At 37.8% G+C, this 23049-nt stretch overlaps 1 protein-coding gene across 6 annotated transcripts in view; it reads left to right on the top strand.

Annotated features, from left to right (window-relative positions):
- Mark1 (microtubule affinity regulating kinase 1) overlaps positions 1–23049 on the top strand; it is a 153764-nt gene that overhangs the window by 67377 nt on the left and 63338 nt on the right. For 5 of the 6 annotated variants that reach the window (XR_007104295.1, XR_007104294.1, XM_047520365.1 and 2 more), the window contains exon 2: positions 22823–23026. Coding sequence is in view for 3 of the 6 variants with exons in the window: in XM_047520365.1 (XP_047376321.1) it covers positions 22823–23026 (204 nt within the window). In the remaining 3 variants the exon portion in view is untranslated. Of the gene's footprint in view, positions 1–22822; positions 23027–23049 lie in introns of those variants that run through there. The other variant, XM_047520366.1, reaches the window with a different exon arrangement.

The following is a 23049-nucleotide window of genomic DNA, read 5'->3' as shown; positions in this document are numbered from 1 at the left end:
CTATTAACTCAAATAGCCTGAATTGGTTTACATTGTTTGTAGACAAGAAACCCACTAAGGGGCTAGCCATATAGCTTAGCCATAGAGCCCTTGTCTAGCCTGCTTAGACCCCAGCGGGGTTCAATCCCCATCACCACCAGAAAAGTAAAAGAAAAGAAAGAAAAACTGAAGACAAAATAAAATATAAAAAAACTGGCTAGAAACCTGTCAGGTACACAAGTTGTTGCAAGCAATAGGCATTCAGGGAAATGGGCTTGGTTACTGAGCCTAGGAGATGGGTTATTTTTGTCTCATTCATTTGTGTAGTTTTAATTAACAAACACTTTTTTAAAAAAAAATTAACACACACTTATGTTGGCTTACCAAGTACTATTCTAAGCACCTTTACATATCTTATTTTGTATAATCCTTAGACAACCTGAGATAGTTCTGAGGCGAAGAGATAGACTTTATTTATTAGCTCCATTTTATAGATAAGGAAGTAATCACATAAAGGTTAAGTGTGCCCAAGGATGCACACAGCAAGTGAGTAGAAGATCATTCAGTTAGTGTTATAGGCAGGAGAACCTTTGTTCTTATTTAGGAGTTGGAGTCTGGTTAATTCATGGAATGCAGTGTTAAAGAAGGCATGAAACTACCTCTCGTTACTCTGACTACACAGCATGTGCAAGGCAAGATTTAGGGCCATGGTTACGACTGCTGCAGAAAAAATGAAGGAAGTCAGGGTCTGCTGGATTGAGTGGATGACGTGAAAAGAATGACAGGATTTGAATTCATTTTCAACTAAAGGTGGAAATTAAAACTCAGATACCTGCTACAATTAAGCTAACACAACTTCTATCTAACAACCGTAGGGTTTGGATGGTTCTAATTAAATTCAATCTTTAATCTAGCCTGAGCAAAATTGTCTTCTTGCCAGATTTTCTACTTGAGAATTAAGCTATTGATTAGGAAGGAGTAAGATCAGCTACCCTAAACTCTTCTTTGGAGTCCTCTCAAGGAAAGATGTGCTTCTAAGTGTTTGCAGTGAAAAGATACATATTTTTTAAATGTTTATTTTGATGGTGTCTTATAATCAGAACTACATAATATATTGTGGTTATATATTGTTTTCTTTTTTCTTTCTTAAATCCTTGTAGTTATAAATGACAGTAGAATGTATTTGACCTATTATCTGTATATGGAGTATAACTTCCCATTCTTGTGGTCATATGTGATGTGGAGTTACACTGGTCTTGTATTCATATATGAACATTGAAAAGTTATGTCCAGTTCATTCTTCTGTCTTTCCCATTCCCTTCCCTCCCTTCCTATCATTCCTCTCAACACCCCCCCAGCTCTGCCTATTGTGAATCATCATTTGCATATCAGAGAGAACATTCAACCTTTGATTTTTTGGAATTGGTTTATTTCACTTAGCATGGTAGCCTTCAGTTCCATCTGCTTACCCACCAATGCCATAATTTAGTTCTTCTTTATGGCTGAGTAATATTCCATTGTGTCTGTGTACCACATTTTCTTGATCCATTCATCTATTGAAGGGCATGGAGGTTGGTTCCATAGCTTAGCTATTGTGAATTAAGCTGCTGTGGACATTGATGTGGCTGAGTTACTATATCGTGCTGATTTTAAGTCCTTTGGGTATACGCTGAGGAGTGGGATGACTGGGTCAAATGGTGCTTTCATTCCAAGTTTTCTAAGGAATCTCCATACTGCTTTCCAGAGGGGTTGCACCAATTTGCAGTCCCACTAGCAATGTATGAGTGTGTCTTTTTCCCCCACATCTTCACCAACATTTATTGTTACCTGTATTCTTGATAATTGCCATTCTGATTGGAGTGAGATGAAATCTCAGTGTAGTTTTAATTTGTATTTCTTTTTTTTTTTTTTTTTTTTTTTGCGGAGCTGGGGATCGAACCCAAGGCCTTGTGCTTGCAAGGCAAGCACTCTACCAACTGAGCTATCTCCCCAGCCCAGTTTGTATTTCTTTAATTGCTAGAAGTGTTGAACATTTTTTCATATATTTGATGACCATTCATATTTCTTCTTCTGTGAAGTATCTATTGAGTTTCTTTGCCCTTTAATGATAGGGTTATTTGGGAATTTTTTGGTTTTAAGTTTTCTGAGTTTGTTATATATCCTGGTGATTAATGCTGTATCTGAGGTGCAGGTGGCAGATTTTCTCCCATTCTTTACACTCTCTCTTCATGTTCTTGATTGTTTCCTTTACTGTGAAGCTTTTTAGTTTAATACAAACCCATTTATTGATTCTTGGTTTTACCTCTGCACTTTTGTAGTCTTGTAGAGGAAATTGGTTCCTAAACCAACATGATGGAAATTTGGACCTACTTCTTCTTCTAGTATATTCGGGGTCTCTGGTCTAATGCCTAGGTCTTTGATCCACTTTGAGTTGGGTAGGTGAGAGATAGGGGTATAATTTTATTTCATCACGTATGACTTTTCAAATTTCTGCGCACCATTTATTGAAGAGACTATCTTTTCTCAAATATATGTTTATGACACCTTTGTCTAGTATGAGATAACTGTATTTTTGTGGTTTTGTCTCTGTGTCCTCTATTCTGTACCACTGGTCTTCATGTATGTTTTGGTGCTGTGTATGTTTTTGTTACTATATCTCTGTAGTAATATTTAAGGTCTGGTATTGTGATACCTCCTGCTTCACTTTTCTTTCTGGGGGTGCTTTGGCTATTCTGGACTCTTATTTTGCAAATAATTTCATGGGCTGTTTTTTCCTATGAAGAACATCATTAGAACCTTAATATGAATTGTATTGAATCTGTGTAGCACTTTGGGTACTATGACCATTTTGACAATATTAATTCTGTCTATCCAAGAACATGGGAGATCTTTCCAACTTCTAAGGTCGTCTTCAATTTCTTTCTTTAGTGTTCTGTAGTAATCATTGTAGAGATCTTTTACCTCTTTTATTAGATTGATTCCCAAATATTTTATTTTCTTTGAGGCTATTGTTAATGGGATAGTTTATCTACTTCTCTTTCAGTTGATTCATCTCTGATGTATAGGAATGCAATTGATTTATGGGTGTTAATTTTATGTCCTACTATTTTGCTAAATTCATTTATGAGTTCTAGAAGTTTTCTGGTGGAGTTTTTTGTGTCTTCTGAATATAGAATCATGTCCTAGCAAATAGGGATAGTTTGAATTCTTCTTTTCCTATTTGCGTCCCTTTAATTTCTATCTTCTTTCTAATTGCTCTGGCTAGAGCTTCCAGGACTACATTGAATAGAAGTAGTGAAAGAGGGCATCCCTGTCTTGTTCCAGTTTTTATAGGGAATGCTTTTGATTTTTCTATATTTAGAATGATGTTGGCCTTGAATTTAGTATATATAGCTTTTATAATATTAAGGTATGTTCCTACTATCCCTAGTTTTTCTAGGGTTTTGAATATGAGTGGATGCTCCTATTTTGTCAAATGCTTTTTCTGCATCTGCTGAGATAATCATTTGATTCTTGTCTTTAAGTCTGCTGATGTGATGAATAATGCTTATTGATTCCCATATGTTGAACCAGCCTTGCATCACTGGGATGAACCCCACTTGATCATGGTGCACTATCTTTTTAATGTTTTTGCATGCAATTTGCCAGGATTTTATTAAGAATTTTTGCATCTGTGTTCATCAGGGATTGGTCTGAAATTTTCTTTCCTTGATGTGTCTTTGGTTTTGGTATCAGAGTGATACTAGCTTTATAGATTGAGTTTGGAAGGGTTCCCTCCTTTTCTATGTCATGGAATAAATTGAAGAGGATTGGTGTTAATTCTTCTTTGAAGGTCTGAGAATCCTTCTGGTCCTGAGCTTTTTGTTCTTGATAGGTTTTTGATGGCTTCTTCAATTTCATTGCTTGAAATTGATCTGCTTAAATTTTTTGTATTCTCCTGATTCAATTTGGGTAGGTCATGTGTCTCTAGAAATTTGTTGATGTCTTCAAGATTTTCTATTTTATTAGAGTATAAATTTTCAAAATAGATTCTGATTATCATCTGTGTTTCAGTAGTATCTTTGTGATATTTCCTTTTTTATTGCAAATTTTAGAAATTTGAGTTTTCTCTTTTTCTTTTTAGCTTGGCTAACAGTTTATCAGTTTTCTTGATATTTTTCAAAGAACCAACATTTTTTTGGCCAGTCTTTTAAGACTGTTTCTTTTGTTTCAGTTTCATTGATTTCAGCTCTGATTTTAATTTTAATTTTCTTCCTTCTGCTTTTGGTGTTGATTTGTTCTTTTTTCTAGAGATGTAATGTTAGGTTTTTTATTTGTTGACTTTCTGTTTTTTTAATGAATGAGCTGAGTGCAATGAACTTTCCTCTTAACACTACCTTCAAAATGTCTCCGAGATTTTGTGGTTATATTGCCGTTCTCATTTCCCTCTAAGTATGTTTTTATTTCATCCCTGATTTCTTCTGCTATCCATTCATCATTCATTAGTGTATCATTTAGTTTCCTGGTGTAGAGTAGCTTCTATTTTTTTTATTTTATCATTGATTTCTGTCGCGCTCCCCGCCCGCAGAGAGACACGACACCTGGTTCTTTTCAGCCTTTTTATTGCGCGCACCCCCTTCCTCTCAGTTCTTTCTTTGTTCTCCTCCTTTGAGGAACTTACACTCCAATATATACATTACTGTAACCAATCAGCATTTGAGCACGAGGGGAGAGCATGAACAGATACAGGCAGTAAATGCAGACATGCAGTGATTATGCACTGTCCACGAGGGAACTCAACCAATCCCTGGAACTTCCTCAAAATGATGTCAGTTGTTTGTGCAAAAGCCAACCATACTGGCAGCCTGCCAAGCGCCATCTTAGCCTTACCACACCTAGGGCCAGGGGTCCCGGGCACCCCGACAGCTCCCCCTTTTTTATTATAAAATTAAGGCTTGGGACCGTGTCTGTCTTAGGCGGAGTGCTCAACCACCGTCCTTACCCGTCATTGGATAACTGCAGAGCATGCTACAGCTCCTGTCTTAGGTTGGTACGGTGTCACCTCCTTCCTTACCCGTCTCTGACCACCGGTCCAGCATCGTGAGCCATACTTGTGGGGAACTGCCGGCCTCTAGGGCAGTCATGGCCTGATGAAAAATAATCTGGTCCATTTGTTGGGTGGCTCGTAGTTGTACAACCAGGCGGGTGAGGAAAAAGATACCAAAGAGGAGTAAAAACCCCAAAGTGCCAAGGCTTGCCCACTGTTTACAAAATTGAAAGCAGAAGAAAACCATTTAGCCAGCTCAGACATAGAAGCAATTTGTACCCTAGTAGAATTAACTTTGACAATTTTAGCCCTAAGTCGTGAGGTAAGATTATCAAATTGAGACGACCAAGTAGAAGTAAGATAGGCTGACAATTTTTTAGATAACCCAGCTGCGGTGCTGGAATTATCATATACAATGGGGGTAGCACAAACAGCTCTTAAAGAGTAAACACATCCCAGTCCCAAAAGTTCTTGTAATATGTCCACTTGTTCTTGTAATAGGTCCACTCTCTGATTCATCAGGAGAATGCCTGTTCTTAAATGTTGGTTTAGAGTTTTTAGAGTTTGTAAAGTTGTGGCAGTGTTTTCAGCTAAGCAGTTCACTGTGGTTGCTGTCTATATAGTAGTTGTTAATGTAGCGGCTGCAGTCTTGACAGTAGCACTGGTAACTCTGTATCTGTAACAGAGACTGGGACTGGTGGGAAGGTAGGAACACACATTAAGTCTGCCAGCAGGAACCTAGAAGCATTTTAACATTGAGAGATAGCACAAATCTGAAGTACAATTGAGAGAAGCAGTTGTTTTGTTACATAGTTGAACTGTTCCTCCTAAGAGACTAAAAAGAGGTTGTAAGTTAGTTTATTCCGTGGAAACACACAAACTGAGCCGCAGCTCCAGTAAAGCACCGGGTTACCCTTATTACCCAGAGTTAAAAAACCCCAAACAAAGAGACAAAGAGAAAGTTTATCTTTAGGGGACCTGAAGGTCTCCTGTATTCCCCCTTTTTGTTTATAAAGAGTATTTTTGAGGGTGAGATGTGTATGTTCAACAATACCTTGTTTTTGTGGGTTATAAGGTACATCTGTGGTTAGAGTTATTTTAATTTTAGTGAGGAATTGGTTCTTACCAATTTTAGTTTTTAAAGAAAAATTTAGACTTTATAACGTAGTACAATTTTTAACAGTTGCTTAACCATAATTGTATAAACCCCTATTTTTAAGACAATGGTTCTAAAGAATAAAACTTAAGAGACACAAAGTTAAGAATGAATTAGTGTTTTTAAGAAAACTTTGTTATTTTATCATGTCATTTTACCATATAGATTAAACTTTGGCTTATATCAGAACATTAGTATTTCACCTTAGGAAAAACCTTAAATAGCTTTAGCTGTTTTACATACATACAACCAACTTAGTTACACATAGACTTGTTGAAACTTGCCCTTTATGACACACAGACTTTCTTATCCAGAAACATTTTTTTTTCTTTCCTATCTGTTGACACCTTTTTGTTTACATTCTGATACAACTCTTATGAAATTTCTGAATTTAGATAAATTACTCTATTTTAATAAGATTAAATATTTTGTTATTTATAGTACTCTTAATTGAAACACAGTTGAAACTTTTGGGACCCTTTATATATAGAATTCCACTTGTTAGGACATAACTTTTAGTAACCTTGTTTTTAGTTTAGTGAGGACACAAAGTAATCGTAAACCCTTTTTATTTACCAACCTATGAAAACATCAATAATGTTTAAGTATGTTACCCCATGTAATTTAAGGAGTTAAAAGTACTTGATGTTATTTAACAATTAGCATTTTAACTTTGTAAATTAACCAGACGTCTCTACAAACACATTTGAGTAATCCCATACATGTTAACTCCAATTTATTTATTTTATAAAAACCAAGATATCAGACAAGTGTCCTGAACAGGATCTGTTGCCTCTTTCCTGCTGAAGAAAAGTCCTAGAAGCAATTGATATTAGACATTTTATTAACATCAATATTTTATTTGTTTGACCACCTAGAGACTTGCGAGTTATTTTTAAAGACATTTTACTTTCATTAGTTTACCCAATTTAAATTGAACCCTTTTAAATCACGTGAATAAAAGTATTTGGATCCATTTTTAAATTTTAATTTTAAGAGCGCTCAGTTTTGACAAAACATGACATTAGACAGCACGACATACAAATAACATAAAATTAAAGGCCTTGAAACTTTATAGGTAAATGTTCATTGCAATGAAACAGATGTTCAAAAACTTCAGTTGAATAAAAAATAGAACTGATCAAAAAGAAAAAAAAATCATTAACCTAGGTATGCAGGATCAAAATTATGAGCTCAAAAATACAGCATTAAAGAAAAACAAAACAAACGAAGAATCTTAGAAAATAAGTTAGTTCTGTGTAGAAGTTTAAAACGGACACCTTTTTTTTTCTTTTCTTCAGGTTACTCCCCCCCTTCTCGCTGAGACTGCTATAGTTTACATTCCAATGCAGGCTTTGGTAAGGCCAGGCACGGGGGAGGGAGGATCACCCAGGACTTTTTAACCCTTTTTTTTCTGGTTGAGAAATTAGGTTAGGTTTGAATGTAGAAAATCATGAAACAATTATCTCCCAATACTTGTGGGGACTATGGCTACTATATTATGTTCCCACTGTGGAATATTTAATAGCCCCTCATTTAAAAACCACGGAGAGACCTTCTCTATGGTATCAAGGAACGTTCGAGCTGTTTTTGCTTTTAGTGGCGTTCCATGACTTTTTAGCAACTCCCTAAGAGGCTGTTGTATTCTAGTCTTAGACAGTTCTGTTCCTATGATTAAATCTTACAGCACTAAGAGCTCCAAGCACACAAACAAGCCACACAATTGATGTAACAAAGACACTTACTACACAGAAAATCTACCATCACTTCATACACACAGATAACACAAAACCCCTTGGCTAGTCACTGTTCCGTGAACCTTAGTCGCTGATCCGCGAACCTTTATGGCTAGTCGCTGCACCGCGAACTTTCTTTAACTAGTTGCTGTTCTGCGAACTTTTAAGGCCTTTTTACTGTTTAATTTACTTTATTAAATACTTACCTTATACTTACTCTAGAGTTATTTTTAGGGCTCCCGGGTTTCGGCACCACCTGTCGCACTCCCCGCCCGCAGAGAGACACGACACCTGGTTCTTTTCAGCCTTTTTATTGCGCGCACCCCCTTCCTCTCAGTTCTTTCTTTGTTCTCCTCCTTTGAGGAACTTACACTCCAATATATACATTACTGTAACCAATCAGCATTTGAGCACGAGGGGAGAGCATGAACAGATACAGGCAGTAAGTGCAGACATGCAGTGATTATGCACTGTCCACGAGGGAACTCAACCAATCCCTGGAACTTCCTCAAAATGATGTCAGTTGTTTGTGCAAAAGCCAACCATACTGGCAGCCTGCCAAGCGCCATCTTAGCCTTACCACACCTAGGGCCAGGGGTCCCGGGCACCCCGACAGATTTCTAATTTTATTCCATTATGATCTGATAGGATGCAAGGTATTCTCTCTCTCTCTCTCTCTCTCTCTCTCTCTCTCTATATATATATATATATATATATATATGTATATATATATATATATATATATTTGTATTTGCTATTAGTTGCTTTGTGGCCTAAGAAATGGTCTGTTTTAGAGAAGGATCCATGAGCTGCTGAGAAGAAAGTATATTCAGTCATTAATGGATGAAATATTCTCTATATGTCTGTTCAATCTAAATTATTAATTGCATTTTTAGTTCTATAGCTCTTTATTTAGTTCTTATTTTGAAGATCTATCCAGTGGTGAGAGAGGTATGTTAAAGTCACCCAGTATTATTGTGTTGTATTATTCTGTTTGCTTCTTGAAATTGAGAAGGGTTTCTTTGATGTATGTTAATGCTCCATTGTTTGGGACATAAATATTTACAATTGTTATGTCTTATTGATGTATAATTCCCTTAAGCAATCCCTTAAGCAGTATGACATGTCCTTCTTTGTTACTTTTGATTAACTTTGACTTAAAGTCCACTTTATCTGATACAAGGGTAGAAACCCCTACTTATTTACAAAATCCATGTGAATGATACATTTTTTCTCATCCTTTTACCTTTAGTCTGTGAATACGTTTGCCTATGAGATGAGTCTCTTGGATACAGCATATTGTTGGGTCTTGTTTTTTAATACAGTCTGCCAGTCTCTGTCTTTGGATTGATGAGTTTAGGCCATTTACATTCCATATTATTAAGATATGATTTGTATTCCCTGTCATTTTGATTTATTTCTGGTTTTTAGTTTGAATTTGTTTCTCCATTGATTCAATGTTCTTTTAGCATAGTTCCTCCCTTTGTTGGTTTTCACTTTTATTTTTCATTTTTTCTTCATGAAATATCTTGAGTATGTTTTGTAGTGCAGGCTTTCTAGTTGTGAATTCTTTTGTTTCTCATGGGAGGTTTTATTTCATCAGTTCTGAAGCTTAATTTTGCTGGGTGTAATATTCTTGGCTGGCATCCATTTTCTCTCAGAGCTTGGTATATATTATTCCAAGATCTGACTTTGAAGGTCTGGATTGAGAGATTACCTGAGATCTGGATTGGCTTCCCTGTCCTTTTTCTCTGGTAGCCTTTAAAATTCTATATGTTAGACATTTTCATAATAATGTACCTTGGTGTGGGTCTGTTGTCATTTTGTATATTTGGGGTCCTATAAGCCTCCTGTATTTGATTTTCCACTTCATTTTTTAGGTTTGGGAAATTTCTGACCTATTTCATTGAAAACATTGTGCATTCCTTTCATTTGTATCTCTGAACCTCCATCTATCCCAGTGAATCTTAATTTGGTCTTTTCAGGTTATCCCACATTTCTTGGAATTTCTGTTCATGGTCTCTTAACATCTTTTCTCCACAGTCAACTTTGTTTTCAAGATTATATATTTTGTCTTCATTGTCTGAAACTTTGTCTTCCAAGTGATGCTTTCAATTGGATTTTTAATTTGATTTATTGATTCCTTCAAGAATTTCTTTTTTTTTTTCAGAATCTCTCCTTATTGAAGTCTTTCACTTTATTTTCTCTCTGATATCACTCCTTATGCTGTCATTTACTTCGCAGATCAGTTTACCATGTACATTCTGAGCTCCTCTGACATTTCTTCCACTGTTCTGTCAATAGATTCTGTTATTGGAGTACCTTAGTTTGGGGCAATTTGTTCCCTTTTTCATGTTGTTGTGTGTCTACCCATCTAACAGTATGGATCTGAGGCAGGAACCTGAGGCAGTAGATTCTACTCTGGGGACTTATAGTGTCCCTGAAGGTTTCTAGTGCCTCACTGTTTAGGGGGAGACAAATAATAACAACCACCAGTGTAAACAATATACAGCATTAAGCCAAATAGTTCCTACTGTGAGGTCTGCAACATAAATTACAACAATAAACAGAAATAATATGATCAGTTATTGCCGACCTTGAAAACAGCAAGTTTGTAAAAGGGTTTACAATTTCAGATGGTGGACAGGGAAGAATAGAAGTGATATAGTATGTGATGAGTATGAGGTAAGAAGAAAGAAGACAGAAGTAAAAAATTAAAGGAAGAGTGAAAGAGAACAATAGAGATTGTTGTGGAAGAAAAGAGGGAAACAATCAAGGGAAACAGATCAGTAAGAGGAAAAATATATATAAAATTTAAAAAATTTAAATTAAAAATAAAAGAATATAAAACAAAACTAAACTAAAATATTTCAATCAAGCATTCTAGTCCTTATAAAACTGATCCATGAAAAAATGGTAGCTTCAAAAATGGTAGAAATGAGAAAAAAAATATGAATGTGTATAAATGTCCACGTATCATTAATATCACAATTAAACAGAAAAGGAAAAAAGAAAAGAAAAAGATCTTGATAAGTTAAAGAATTCTTTCCATTGGAATTCAAAAGATCCTTAACTTCTCTTGGCAGCAGTTTTGGGTGGAGTCCTCTGGAATGTGATGCTCCACCTCTGGGTTGCTGGAGTGAGAGAGGTAATCCTTTAGGCAGAACTCCTGGAGACAGGTGTAGCCTTAGGTGGGCTCCAGGTTCTTCACTGTATGCCAGTTGGTCTGGAGATTTTAAGTCAGTGCATCTCCAGGGCCTAGTAATTGCCAGTCCATGCTGGAAGGCTGTACCCCAGGTATCTCTCCTGGGTTCCACTTGTGTGGGGAAGAGCCAATTTTTAGTCTCTTACATGACCTGCAGCTCCCGCCCCCGCAGTGTTTCCTGGTCTTGAGTTCAGTCTCCAAACTCAATCTCTCCAACCTCTGCCCTTCTGAATTCCTGGTTAGTTGAGGTCCTGCAGGCAGACAGGTTGGAAAGATAGGAGTAGAGCCAGGTGGGTTTCCACAGCTGGTTGTCCCCTGTGTAAACCTCTCTCCAAGTTTGATTTTCTCCTGGTCACGTAAGCTCACTCTGTAGCATGCAGTGTGTGTTTACTGGGCCTATATTTTGGGCCAAACTTGGGTTTTCCAGGAATCAACTCCTTCAGCGGCTGGTCCCCAAGTCATGACTGCAAAATGGTTCCTTCCTTTGAGTCATGGCTGCAAAATGGTTCCTTCCTTTGTTCTCCATATGTTGCCTAGAGAGATAGCAGTTTCTTTCTTATACTAGGATATCATGCAGTGTGCCTTTCAGTTTGATTGGGGAATGCCTTGACCTCTAAATTCTCTGTATGCAGCATGCCTCAGGCCTCCTAAAAATGCAGGTCCCTTAATTCCCTAACCCTTCCACTTTGCTCGCAGAGGGACTGCTCTTGCTGTGCTTCTGGCCCGACCACAGCAGCAGCTGTGCCTCTGGAAATTTCTTTCTTATATTATTATATCCAACCTCCTGAGTCCCCAATCTGCATTGAATGTCCAGTTTTAAATTCCAGTAAAGTCCCCCCGCCCCTTTTTTTGTTCACCCACCTTGCTGAGAAGCTGCCTGTCTGCTTTCTTGGTTTCATTGCTGTGTAACAAATCTTCCCAACACTCAGTAGCTTAAACCAACAGTCATTTATTATTTCTTTTGAGTCAGAGGGTCATCTGGAGTCGGTTGATTTGATCTGGGCTTAGCTGGGAGTGGTTCTTCTCCGCGTATATCTCATCTTCCTTTGGCTTCATCCTGGATAAGTTCTTCTCTTGGTGATGGCAGAATTTTATGAGAGCAAGTTGAAACATAGCACTTGAAGACTTGCTTGGGTCTTTCATAGACTGCTACATCCAATTTATTCTGTTAGCCAAAGAAAATGACATAACTGAATCCAAAGACTGGGAATTTTACCCTACCTTAAGTGGGAGGGCACTGGAAAGTTACACAGGAAAGGGTACAGAAACTTGGAACTAATAAATTCAGTCAGTTTAGTTTAGTATCAGGATATAACCTATAACTGGCTTTAGGAGCCAGGTGCATCTCACGTATTTAACTAATACTGTTCTTATACACATCTCAGATGTGGACAGCAAGGAATCATTCCTTAAAAGTCAAGGGTATGAGGACTCATATTAAACCCCTTCAATGTAATGTGTAGTGGTGCCTTCTTTGTCCCTAACATTACGTTAAATTACATAGGTTTGGGACTATTAGATCTATAGCAGAAAGAGACCTAGGACAGCCAGGCATTGTGGTGCGTGCCTGTAATCCCATCAATTTGGGAGGTTGAGGTAGCAGTATTACAAGTTTGAGGCCAACCTCAACAACTTATTGAGGCCATCTCAAGATAAAAAATAAGGGCGGAGAATCTGACTCAGTAGTAGAATACTTGTCTAGTGTGCATGAGATCCTGGGTTTAATCCCCAGCACCTCAAAAAATTCTCAAAATAAAAAATAAAAAGGGCTAGGGGACAAAACTCAGTACTGAAAAATAATGATGCTGTTGATGATGATAATGATAATTATTTAAAATTTTAAAAAATAGACCATGGACAGATAATTATAAGATGGTGTGATGGCAACTGGTATGCCTTTACACCATGTACAGACAGAGAAACAACATGTATCCCATTTGTTTACAATAAAAAAAAAAAAGAAAGAAAAAGATGGTGTGATGGTTCCAATTGTGGAAATATTTACTGGATATAAAAGTAGCAACAGAAGAGAGGAGTAAACTCTGCTTTGTGAAAAGACAAAAAGCTTCATGAAGGAGGAATATTCATATTGAAGTATGGACAAGTTAACATTCCCCGTAGAACAAACTCAGTTAGAGAAATGCCAATGCCATTTGTGGAAAATATTATAGCAGTCTGTTAACTCTTAGAATTGAATGGAGTTAAAATCTTGTTTGTGGCCAGATAATAGAAAAGTCTCTAAGAGACAGTAAATAACTCTTTTTCACATGATTTATTGCTGTAGTTCTCAAATGTGGTATGCATCAGAAGACACTTGTTGAAACACAGATTGTTGCAACCTGCCCACAGAGTTTATTATTCAGTAGACCTATAACAGGACTGGAGAATTTGTATTTCTGACAAGTGCCCAGATGATGCTGATGGTGCTGGTCCAGGATAATTCTTTGAGAACTATTTATTTATTGAATCCTTCCTGTATTTCTGGCACTTGCAGTGTGGTATGCTTATAGAGATGAAAAGAAAACATCCTTGCTCTAGAATTGTTCATTATAGAGTGCCACTGACCAGTAATTGTATAATGATAGTACAATGTGATGGATGCTATCATGGAAGTTGTGATGGATGCTATATTACATGGAAGTACAGGTTACTGTAAGAATGCCCCCAAGGGGCCTCTAATTCAGAAGGAAGCCAGAGGCTACAGTTGTGTATAAGACCCCCGAAAAATACCTGAATCCTGAGCTGAATTAAAACAAAGAAATTATTTATAAAAAATCTGAAAGTAATAATAGAAAAATGAGTATGAATCATGGCTTTGCACAAGACTGGTAAATAGATTCATTCTTTTTTTAAAATTATTTACTTACTTTTAAATTTTTCACAGACTGCATTTTGATTCATTGTCCACAAATGGGGTACATCATTTCATTTCTATGGTTGTGCATGATGTAGATTCATACCATTCATGCAATCATTCATGTACATAGGGTAATGATGTCTGTCTCATTCCACCATTTTTCATATCCCCTTCCCTCTCATTTCCTTCTACATAATCTAAAGTTACCCCATTCTTCTCTCACTCCCCACACCCCCACCCCTATTATATATTATTCTCCACTTACCAGGGAAAACATTCAGCCTTCGGTTTTTTGGGATTGGCTTATTTCACTTAGCATGATATTCTCCAATTCCATCCGTTTATTTGCAAATGCCAAAATACTACTCTTCTTTATGGCTAAATAATATTCCATTGTGTATATATTCCACAGTATATTTATCCATTTATCTATTGAAGGGCATCTAGGTGGGTTCCACAACCTAGCTATTGTGAACTGAGCTGCTATAAACATTGATGTGGCTGTGTTACTGTAGTATGCTAATTTTAAGTACTTTGGGTATAAACCGAGGAGTGGGATAACTGGGTCAAAAGGTGGGTCCATTCCAAGTTTTCTGAGGATTCTCCACACTAATGTTGCTTTTAAGAGATTTCTATTCAGCAGAATCTACCAAATTATGCTATGTTTATGTACAAATATACCACAATGAATCCTGCAAATATATATTATATATGTTTTATATATCTTTTTATATATGTTGTGTGTGTGTATATATATATATATATATATGTATGAAATGCACTGATTAAATAGTAATTATTATAGATGGGAAATCAGTAGAGTAAGTGGATCAGGGGAGAGAGGAAGGGAAGGTACTGGGGAAGGAGTTGAGTAAATGTTATATACATGCACAAATATGGCATAATGAATCCAACTATTATTGTGTAATTTTGCACCAGTGAAAAAATCAAGGAGAAAGAGAAATATGTGCTGATAATGTGTTAGACAAGCTTTTGCTTATATAGGTTAGTGCAACATGAATCTGAATTAATTACTTTGCGAATAAGATATCCCTTCTTTTAATTTGACCTGCAGCTATTTTTTAAAATTTATTTATTTATTTATTTATTTACTTACTTACTTACTTACTTACTTACTTACTTACTGTGGTGGGGATTGAATCTAGGGCCTCCTGTATGCCAGGTAAGGTGCTCTGAGCCACATTCCCAGCACATCTGCAGCTAATTTTTAAGAAGGAAGAGAAAAACGTTAAGTTTATCGTGTATGATTGTATTTTTGCAAGAGCTTTTATGTATGTCATAAAGCAGACAAAATTAGCAGCATAAATAATCAGAACTAGAGAAACAGAGTTGGTAAGGCATCTTAATCTGTGAGTCCACATACTAAGCCCCCAACTGAACAGAATCAGATATACACTGCAATTATAGGCTAGCATGAGACTGAGACAAGTGACATCTTTGTGTCAAAAACAACACTAAGGAGGAATGGAAAGGATCTTGAACCATGAACCTGGACAGGGATATAGATGCACCTTACCTGGGCATGGTGTGCTAGGGGAGGAGGTTAGGCAGTATTTGATTAGAGGTATACTTGTAGCAGGCACCCTTTGATCAGTTTGTCGTTATATACCCAAGAAATGTAAGAGAACATGAAATGGCTAGCCTGAGTGGCTGGGCTAGTTTAGTGAAGTATTCTATATCACGAGGTTGTTTTGTCTTCAGAGTAAAGATATTCTTTCCTTCTAACGAACAATCCTGGTCTATGCTGTCATTCAGTGTAAAAGGGCAATACCCTCTATAGCAATAATGGTCTGTTAAGTGTCTGGCTATCTTCCCATTTACATTTTTCAATCAAAGCATTTAAGGGCCAGGGATATGACTCAGTGATAGAGCACTTGCCTAGAATGCACAAGGCCCTGAATTTGACCCTCAGCACTGCAAAAATAATAAAGTAAGCAAATAAAAGCATATACTTGAAACTGTGAAAAACACTTCATTTTTTAAAAATTATTTATTTTTTTTATTATTGTACACAAATGGGATACATGTTGTTTCTCTGTTTGTACATGGCATAAAGGCATACCATTTGTGTAATCATAAATTTACATAGGGTAATGTTGTTTGATTCATTCTGTTATTTTTTCCCCTTCCCCCCCACCCCTCCCACCCCTCTTTTCCCTCTATACAGTCCTTCCTTCTTCCATTCTTGCCCCCCTCCCTAAACCTAACTCTAACCCTAACACTAACTCTTCCCACCCCCCATTATGTGTCCTCATCCACTTATTAGCGATATCATTCTTCCTTTGGTTTTTTGAGATTGGCTTATCTCACTTAGCATGATATTCTCCAGTTTCATCCATTTGCCTGCAAATGCCATAATTTTATCATTCTTTATGGCAGAGTAATATTCCATTGTATATATATACCACATTTTCTTTATCCATTCATCAATTGAAGGACATCTAGGTTGGTTCCACAATCTGGCTATTGTGAACTGAGCAGCTATGAACATTGATATGGCTGTATCTCTGTAATATGCTGATTTTAAATCCTTTGGCCAAGGAGTGGTATAGCTGGGTCAAATGGTGGTTCCATTCCAAGTTTTCTAAGGAGTCTCCATACTGCTTTCCAGAGTGGCTGCACTAATTTGCAGCCCCACCAGCAATGTATGAGTGTACCTTTCTCCCCACATCCTCGCCAACACCTGTTGTTGCTTGTGTTCTTGATGATTGCCATTCTAATTGGGGTTAATTGGAGATGGAATCTTAGGGTGGTTTTGATTTGCATTTCTCTTATTACTAGAGATGTTGAACATTTTTCCATATGTTTGTTGATTGCTTGTAGATCTTCTTCTGTGAAGTGTCTATTCATTTCCTTAGACCATTTGTCGATTGGATTACTTGCATTCTTGGTGTAGAGTTTTTTGAGTTCTTTATAGACTCTGGAGATTAGTGCTCTATCTGAAGGATGATTGGCAAAGATTTTCTCCCACTCTGTAGGCTCTTTCTTTGCATTGCTGATATTATCCTTTGCTGAGAGAAAGCTTTTTAGTTTGAATCTATCCCAGTTGTTGATTCTTGCTTTTATTTCTTGTGCTATGGGAGTCCTGTTGAGGAACTCTGGTCCTAAGCCGACATGTTGAAGCTCTGGACCTACTTTTTCTTCTATAAGATGCAAGGTCTCTGGTCTGATTCCGAGATCCTTAATCCATTTTGAGTTTAGTTTCGTGCATGGTGAGAGATATGGGTTTAGTTTCATTCTGTTGCATATGGATTTCCAATTCTCCCAGCACCATTTGTTGAAGAGGCTATCTTTTCTCCATTGCATATTTTTGACCCCTTTGTCTAGTATGAGAAAATTGTATTTATTTGGGTTTGTGTCCATGTCCTCTATTCTGTACCATTGATCCACCTTTCTATTTTGGTACCAATACCAGGCCGTTTTTGTTACTATTGCTTTGTAGTAGAGTTGAAGAACTGGTATTGCGATAACCCCTGTTTCACTCTTTCTACCAAGGATTGCTTTAGCTATTCTGGGTTTTTTATTCTTCCAGATGAATTTCATAATTTCTTGCTCTATTTCTGTAAGGTACATCATTGGGATTTTAATTGGAATTGCATTGAATCTGTATAGCACTTTTGGTAGTATGGCCATTTTGACAATATTAATTCTTCCTATCCAAGAACATGGGAGGTCTTTCCATCTTCTGAGGTTTTCTTTAATTTCTTTCTTTAGTGTTCTGTAGTTCTCATTGTAGAGGTCTTTCACCTCTTTTGTGAGATTGATTCCCAAGTATTTTATTTTTTTCGAAGCTATTGTGAATGGGGTAGTTTTCCTGATTTCTCTTTCTGAAGATTCATCGCTTATGTATAGAAATGCCTTAGATTTATGTGCATTGATCTTATATCCCGCTACTTTACTGAATTCACTTATGAGATCTAACAGTTTTCTGGTGGAATTTCCTGGTTCCTCTAAGTATACAATCATATCATCAGCAAATAGGGATAGTTTGAGTTCTTCTTTTCCTATTCGTATCCCTTTAATTTCTTTAGTCTGTCTAATTGCTCTGGCTAGAGTTTCAAGGACGATATTGAATAGAAGTGGTGAAAGAGGGCATCCCTGCCTTGTTCCAGTTTTTAGAGGGAATGCTTTCAGTTTTTCACCATTTAGAATAATATTAGCCATGGGCTTAGCGTAGATGGCCTTTACAATGTTAAGGAATGTTCCCACTATCCCTATTTTTTCTAGTGTTTTGAGCATGAAGGGATGCTGTATTTTATCAAATGCTTTTTCTGCATCTATCGAAATAATCATGTGATTCTTGACTTTAAGTCTATTGATATGGTGAATGACATTTATTGATTTCCTGATGTTGAACCAACCTTGCATCCCTGGGATGAAACCCACTTGATCATGGTGCACTATCTTTTTAATATGCTTTTGTATGCGATTTGCTGAAATTTTGTTGAGAATTTTTGCGTCGATGTTCATTAAGGATATTGGTCTGAAATTTTCTTTCCTCGATGTGTCTCTGTCTGGTTTAGGTATCAGGGTGATACTGGCTTCATAGAATGAGTTTGGGAGGGTTCCCTCCTCTTCTATTTCATGAAATACTTTGAGGAGTATTAGAATGAGCTCTTCTTTAAAGGTTTTGTACAACTCCGCTGAGAACCCATCTGGTCCTGGACTTTTCTTTGTTGGTAGGCTTTTGATGACTTCTTCTATTTCATTACTTGAAATTGGTCTATTTAAATTGTGTGTGTCCTCCTCGTTCAGTTTAGGCAATTCATATGTCTCTAGAAACCTGTTGATGTCTTCAAAATTTTCTATTTTGTTGGAGTATAGATTTTCAAAATAGCTTCTAATTATGTTTTGTATTTCAGTCGTGTCTGTTGTGATATTTCCTTGTTCATTCCGAATTTTAGTGATTTGGGTTTTCTCTCGTCTTCTCTTTGTTAGTGTGGCTAAAGGTTGATCAATTTTGTTTATTTTTTCGAAGAACCAACTCTTTATTTTGTCAATTTTTTGTATTGTTTCTTTTGTTTCAATTTCGTTGATTTCAGCTCTGAGTTTGACTATTTCCTGTCTTCTACTACTTTTGGTGTTGGTGTGTTCTTCTTTTTCTAGGGCTTTGAGCTGTAGTGTTAAGTCGTTTATTTGTTGATTTCTACTTCTTTTTTTGAATGCACCCCATGAAATAAATCTTCCTCTAAGTACTGCTTTCATAGTGTCCCAGAGATTTTGATATGATGTTTCTTTGTTCTCGTTTACCTCTAAGAATTTTTTAATTTCCTTCCTAATGTCTTTTGTTATCCATTCATCATATAATAGCATATTGTTTAATCTCCAGGTGTTGGAGTAGTTTCTGTTTTTTACTCTTTCATTTATTTCTAACTTCAATCCATTATGATCTGATAGAATACAAGGTAGTGTCTCTATCTTCTTGTATTTGCTGACATTAGCTTTGTGGCATAATATATGGTCTATTTTAGAGAAGGATCCATGTGCTGCTGAGAAGAAAGTGTATTCGCTCTTGGTTGGATGGTATATTCTATAAATGTCTGTTAAATCTAAATTATTGATTGTGTTATTGAGATCTATGGTTTCTTTGTTCAATTTTTGTTTGGAAGATCTGTCCAGTGGTGAGAGAGGCGTGTTAAAATCACCTAGTATTATTGTGTTATGGTCTATTTGGTTTCTAAAATTGAGAAGGATTTGTTTGACATACATGGATGAGCCACTGTTTGGGGCATAGATGTTTATGATTGTTATATCTTGCTGATTTATGCTTCCCTTAAGCAGTATGAAATGTCCTTCTTTATCCCTTCTGACTAACATTGGCTTGAAGTCCACATTATCTGAAATGAGGATGGATACTCCAGTTTTTTTGCTGAGTCCATGTGCATGGTATGTTTTTCCCCATCCTTTCACCTTTAGTCTATGGGTATCTCTTTCTATGAGGTGAGTCTCTTGCAGGCAACATATTGTTGGATCTTTCTTTTTAATCCAATCCGCCAGTCTATGTCTTTTGATTGATGAATTCAGGCCATTAACATTCAGGGTTATTATTGAGATGTGATTTGTATTCCCGGTCATTTGGTTCATATTTAAAATTTTATTTATTTATTTATTTATTTATTTTTTGACACATCTTGGTTCCTCCTTTATTTGACAGTTCCTTTAGGATAATTCCTCCCTTTGCTGATTTGCTTCTTTGTTTTTTATTTCTTCCTCATGAAATATTTTGCCGAGAATGTTCTGTAATGCTGGCTTTCTTTTTGTAAATTCTTTTAGCTTTTGTTTATCATGGAATGATTTTATTTCATCGTCAAATTTGAAGGTAAGCTTTGCTGGGTATAAGATTCTTGGTTGGCATCCATTTTCTTTCAGAGCTTGAAAAATGTTGTTCCAGGCCCTTCTAGCTTTTAGGGTCTGGATTGAAAAATCTGCTGATATCCGTATTGGTTTCCCCCTGAGTGTAATTTGGTTCTTTTCTCTCACAGCCTTTAAAATTCTGTCTTTATTTTGTATGTTAGGTATTTTCATTATAATGTGCCTTGGTGTGGGTCTGTTGTAATTTTGTGTATTTGGAGTCCTATAAGCCTCTTGAACATGATTTTCCATTTCATTCTTGAGATTTGGGAAATTTTCTGATATTATTTCATTGAATAGATTGTTCATTCCTTTGGTTTGTTTCTCTAAGCCTTCCTCAATCCCAATAATTCTCAAATTTGGCCTTTTTATGATATCCCATAGTTCTTGCAGATTCTGTTCATGATTTCTTACCATCTTCTCTGTTTGTTCAACTTTGTTTTCAAGGTTAAATATTTTGTCTTCAATATCTGAAGTTCTGTCTTCCAGGTGTTCTATCCTATTGGTTGTGCTTTCTATGGAGTTCTTAATTTGCTTTATTGTTTCCTTCATTTCAAGGATTTCTGTTTGGTTTTTTTTCAATATCTCTAACTCTTTATTGAAATGATCTTTTGCTTCCTGTATTTGCTCTGTTAACTGTCGATTGGTGCGATCATTCAATGCCTGCATTTGCTCTTTCATCTCATCATTCAATGCCTGCATTTGCTCTTTCATCTCATCGTTTGCTTCCCTAATCATTTTAATTATGTACATTCTGAACTCCCTTTCTGTCATTTCTTCTGCCATGCTGTCGTTGGATTCTATTGATGTAACATCTAGATTTGTTTGGGGAATTTTCTTCCCTTGTTTTCTCATATTGTTCAGGAATCAGTGGGTCATTAAGATATTGCAGATTTCCTCTATCGACTTATAATATCCCTGAAGATTGCTAGTATATCCCCTCTTATCCTTCAGTAGCCTGAAGTCTTGGAGGAAGTTGATAATGCGGAGCTCCACGAAGAAGCTGCCTCTCTAGGGTGGTGACCCTCAGGTGGCGTATATTCCCTGCTAGTGGTCAGAGATGTCTCCACTTGTTGACCAATGGTCATCCAACGGGGAACTAGGCTGCGGGCTGAGGCAAGTCCTGTTTGTGCCTATGTCTCTGGTTTTACCGTCCCTGTGGGAAAACCTCTCCCGGTAGGGAAGACTCACTCGGTGGGAACGTCTCGCTGGTCAGTTCCCCTCCTAGAGGTTCCCCTCAATCTACAACTACCGCCTGGGCTGGGCTGTCTTCCTCTGCAACGTTCCCAGGGGCCCAGACCTACCTCCTGGGCCTGGGAGCCTCGCCCTCCGCAGGCGAGTCTCCTTAGGCTGCCTCTCCCAGATAATCTGCCCGCAGTACTGGAAACTTCGCTCCACCCTTAGGCGTGTCTCTGTGCGGCTCTTCCAGCAAGAAGCCACCTAGCTCCTGGGACCCTGCTCTGCACCTAATCGCCTGGCTATTGGGCCCCTCCTCTGAGCTGCCACCTGGAGCCCCGTACAAAAGCTCCGATACCCAGAGACCCGCCACACACCTCCTCCTCCGGACAGCGGCCCAGTTTCCGACGCAGTCACTAGGAGTCCAAGCAACTCACTTCGCGTCTCCTCCTCCCGCCAACCTCCCGTAGCCCTAGGCAGTCACTCCAAGCCCAAGTGACCCGCCCTGTTCCTCCTCCTCCTCCTCGGGGTAGTCCCCCGGGTGTTCAGGGGCGGTGGCTCTGAGACCAAGTGACCCACCACGCTCCTCCTCCAGGCAGGCCACCGGTGTTCAGGAGCAGTCGCTTTGAGTGCAATCAGCTCACCACTCGCCTCCTCCTCTAGCAACCGCCTGTGGCTCTGATGCAGTCACTCCTAGACCAAGCGACCCACCGCGCTTCTCCTCTCCTCGGGACAACCCCCCGGTGTTCGGAAGCAATTACTCTGAGTCTAAACAGCTCACCACCCAGCTCCTCCTCAGGCAGCCGCCCGGAGCCCCAGTGGTTGCTCCGAGTCCAAGCGCTGTGCTGAGCCGCCTCCTCTACGATGATCCCAGTTGTCCGTGTTTACCGCTCCAGCGGGGGGAGGGGCGTCTCACCGAGCAACTCCACTTCACAAATTCCCTGCGTTCCGGGGCTACCGCCCCATCCGGGACACTTCCCCAACGGGAGAGACTCACCCGGTGCCTTTGAGTTGTTCCCAAGTCTCTCACTATCTCCTCTTTTGAATCCTGTGTCCTGGAGCAACGTGAAATGCAGCCGCCCTCTAGGCCGCCATCTTGAAACTCACAACATTTCATTTTAAATGGTTGAACTTACCAGTAAAAGGAGTTGAAGTCAAGAAGAAATTGTGAATAGAATGCTCAGACTTTAAAATTGTATAGCATTGTATATTTTCATTGAGGAATAATTGTTAATGAAAATTATTTGTAGTCTTTTTAATTGTTCTTTTATAGTATAATTTAATTAATGATGAAATCTTATACCTTTTTTCTTAGCATACATCTGTGGATGGGTATACGGAACCACATATCCAGCCTACCAAATCAAGTAGCAGACAGAACATCCCCCGGTGTAGAAACTCCATTACTTCAGCAACAGATGAACAACCTCACATTGGAAATTACCGTTTACAAAAAACAATAGGGAAGGGGAATTTTGCCAAAGTCAAATTGGCAAGACATGTTCTAACTGGTAGAGAGGTAAGTTTTCATGATGCCTTTTA

This window comes from Sciurus carolinensis, chromosome 12 (assembly GCF_902686445.1).
Source record: "Sciurus carolinensis chromosome 12, mSciCar1.2, whole genome shotgun sequence".
Classification (NCBI taxonomy): domain Eukaryota; kingdom Metazoa; phylum Chordata; class Mammalia; order Rodentia; family Sciuridae; genus Sciurus; species Sciurus carolinensis.
This window is presented reverse-complemented; position numbering and strand designations above follow the sequence as displayed.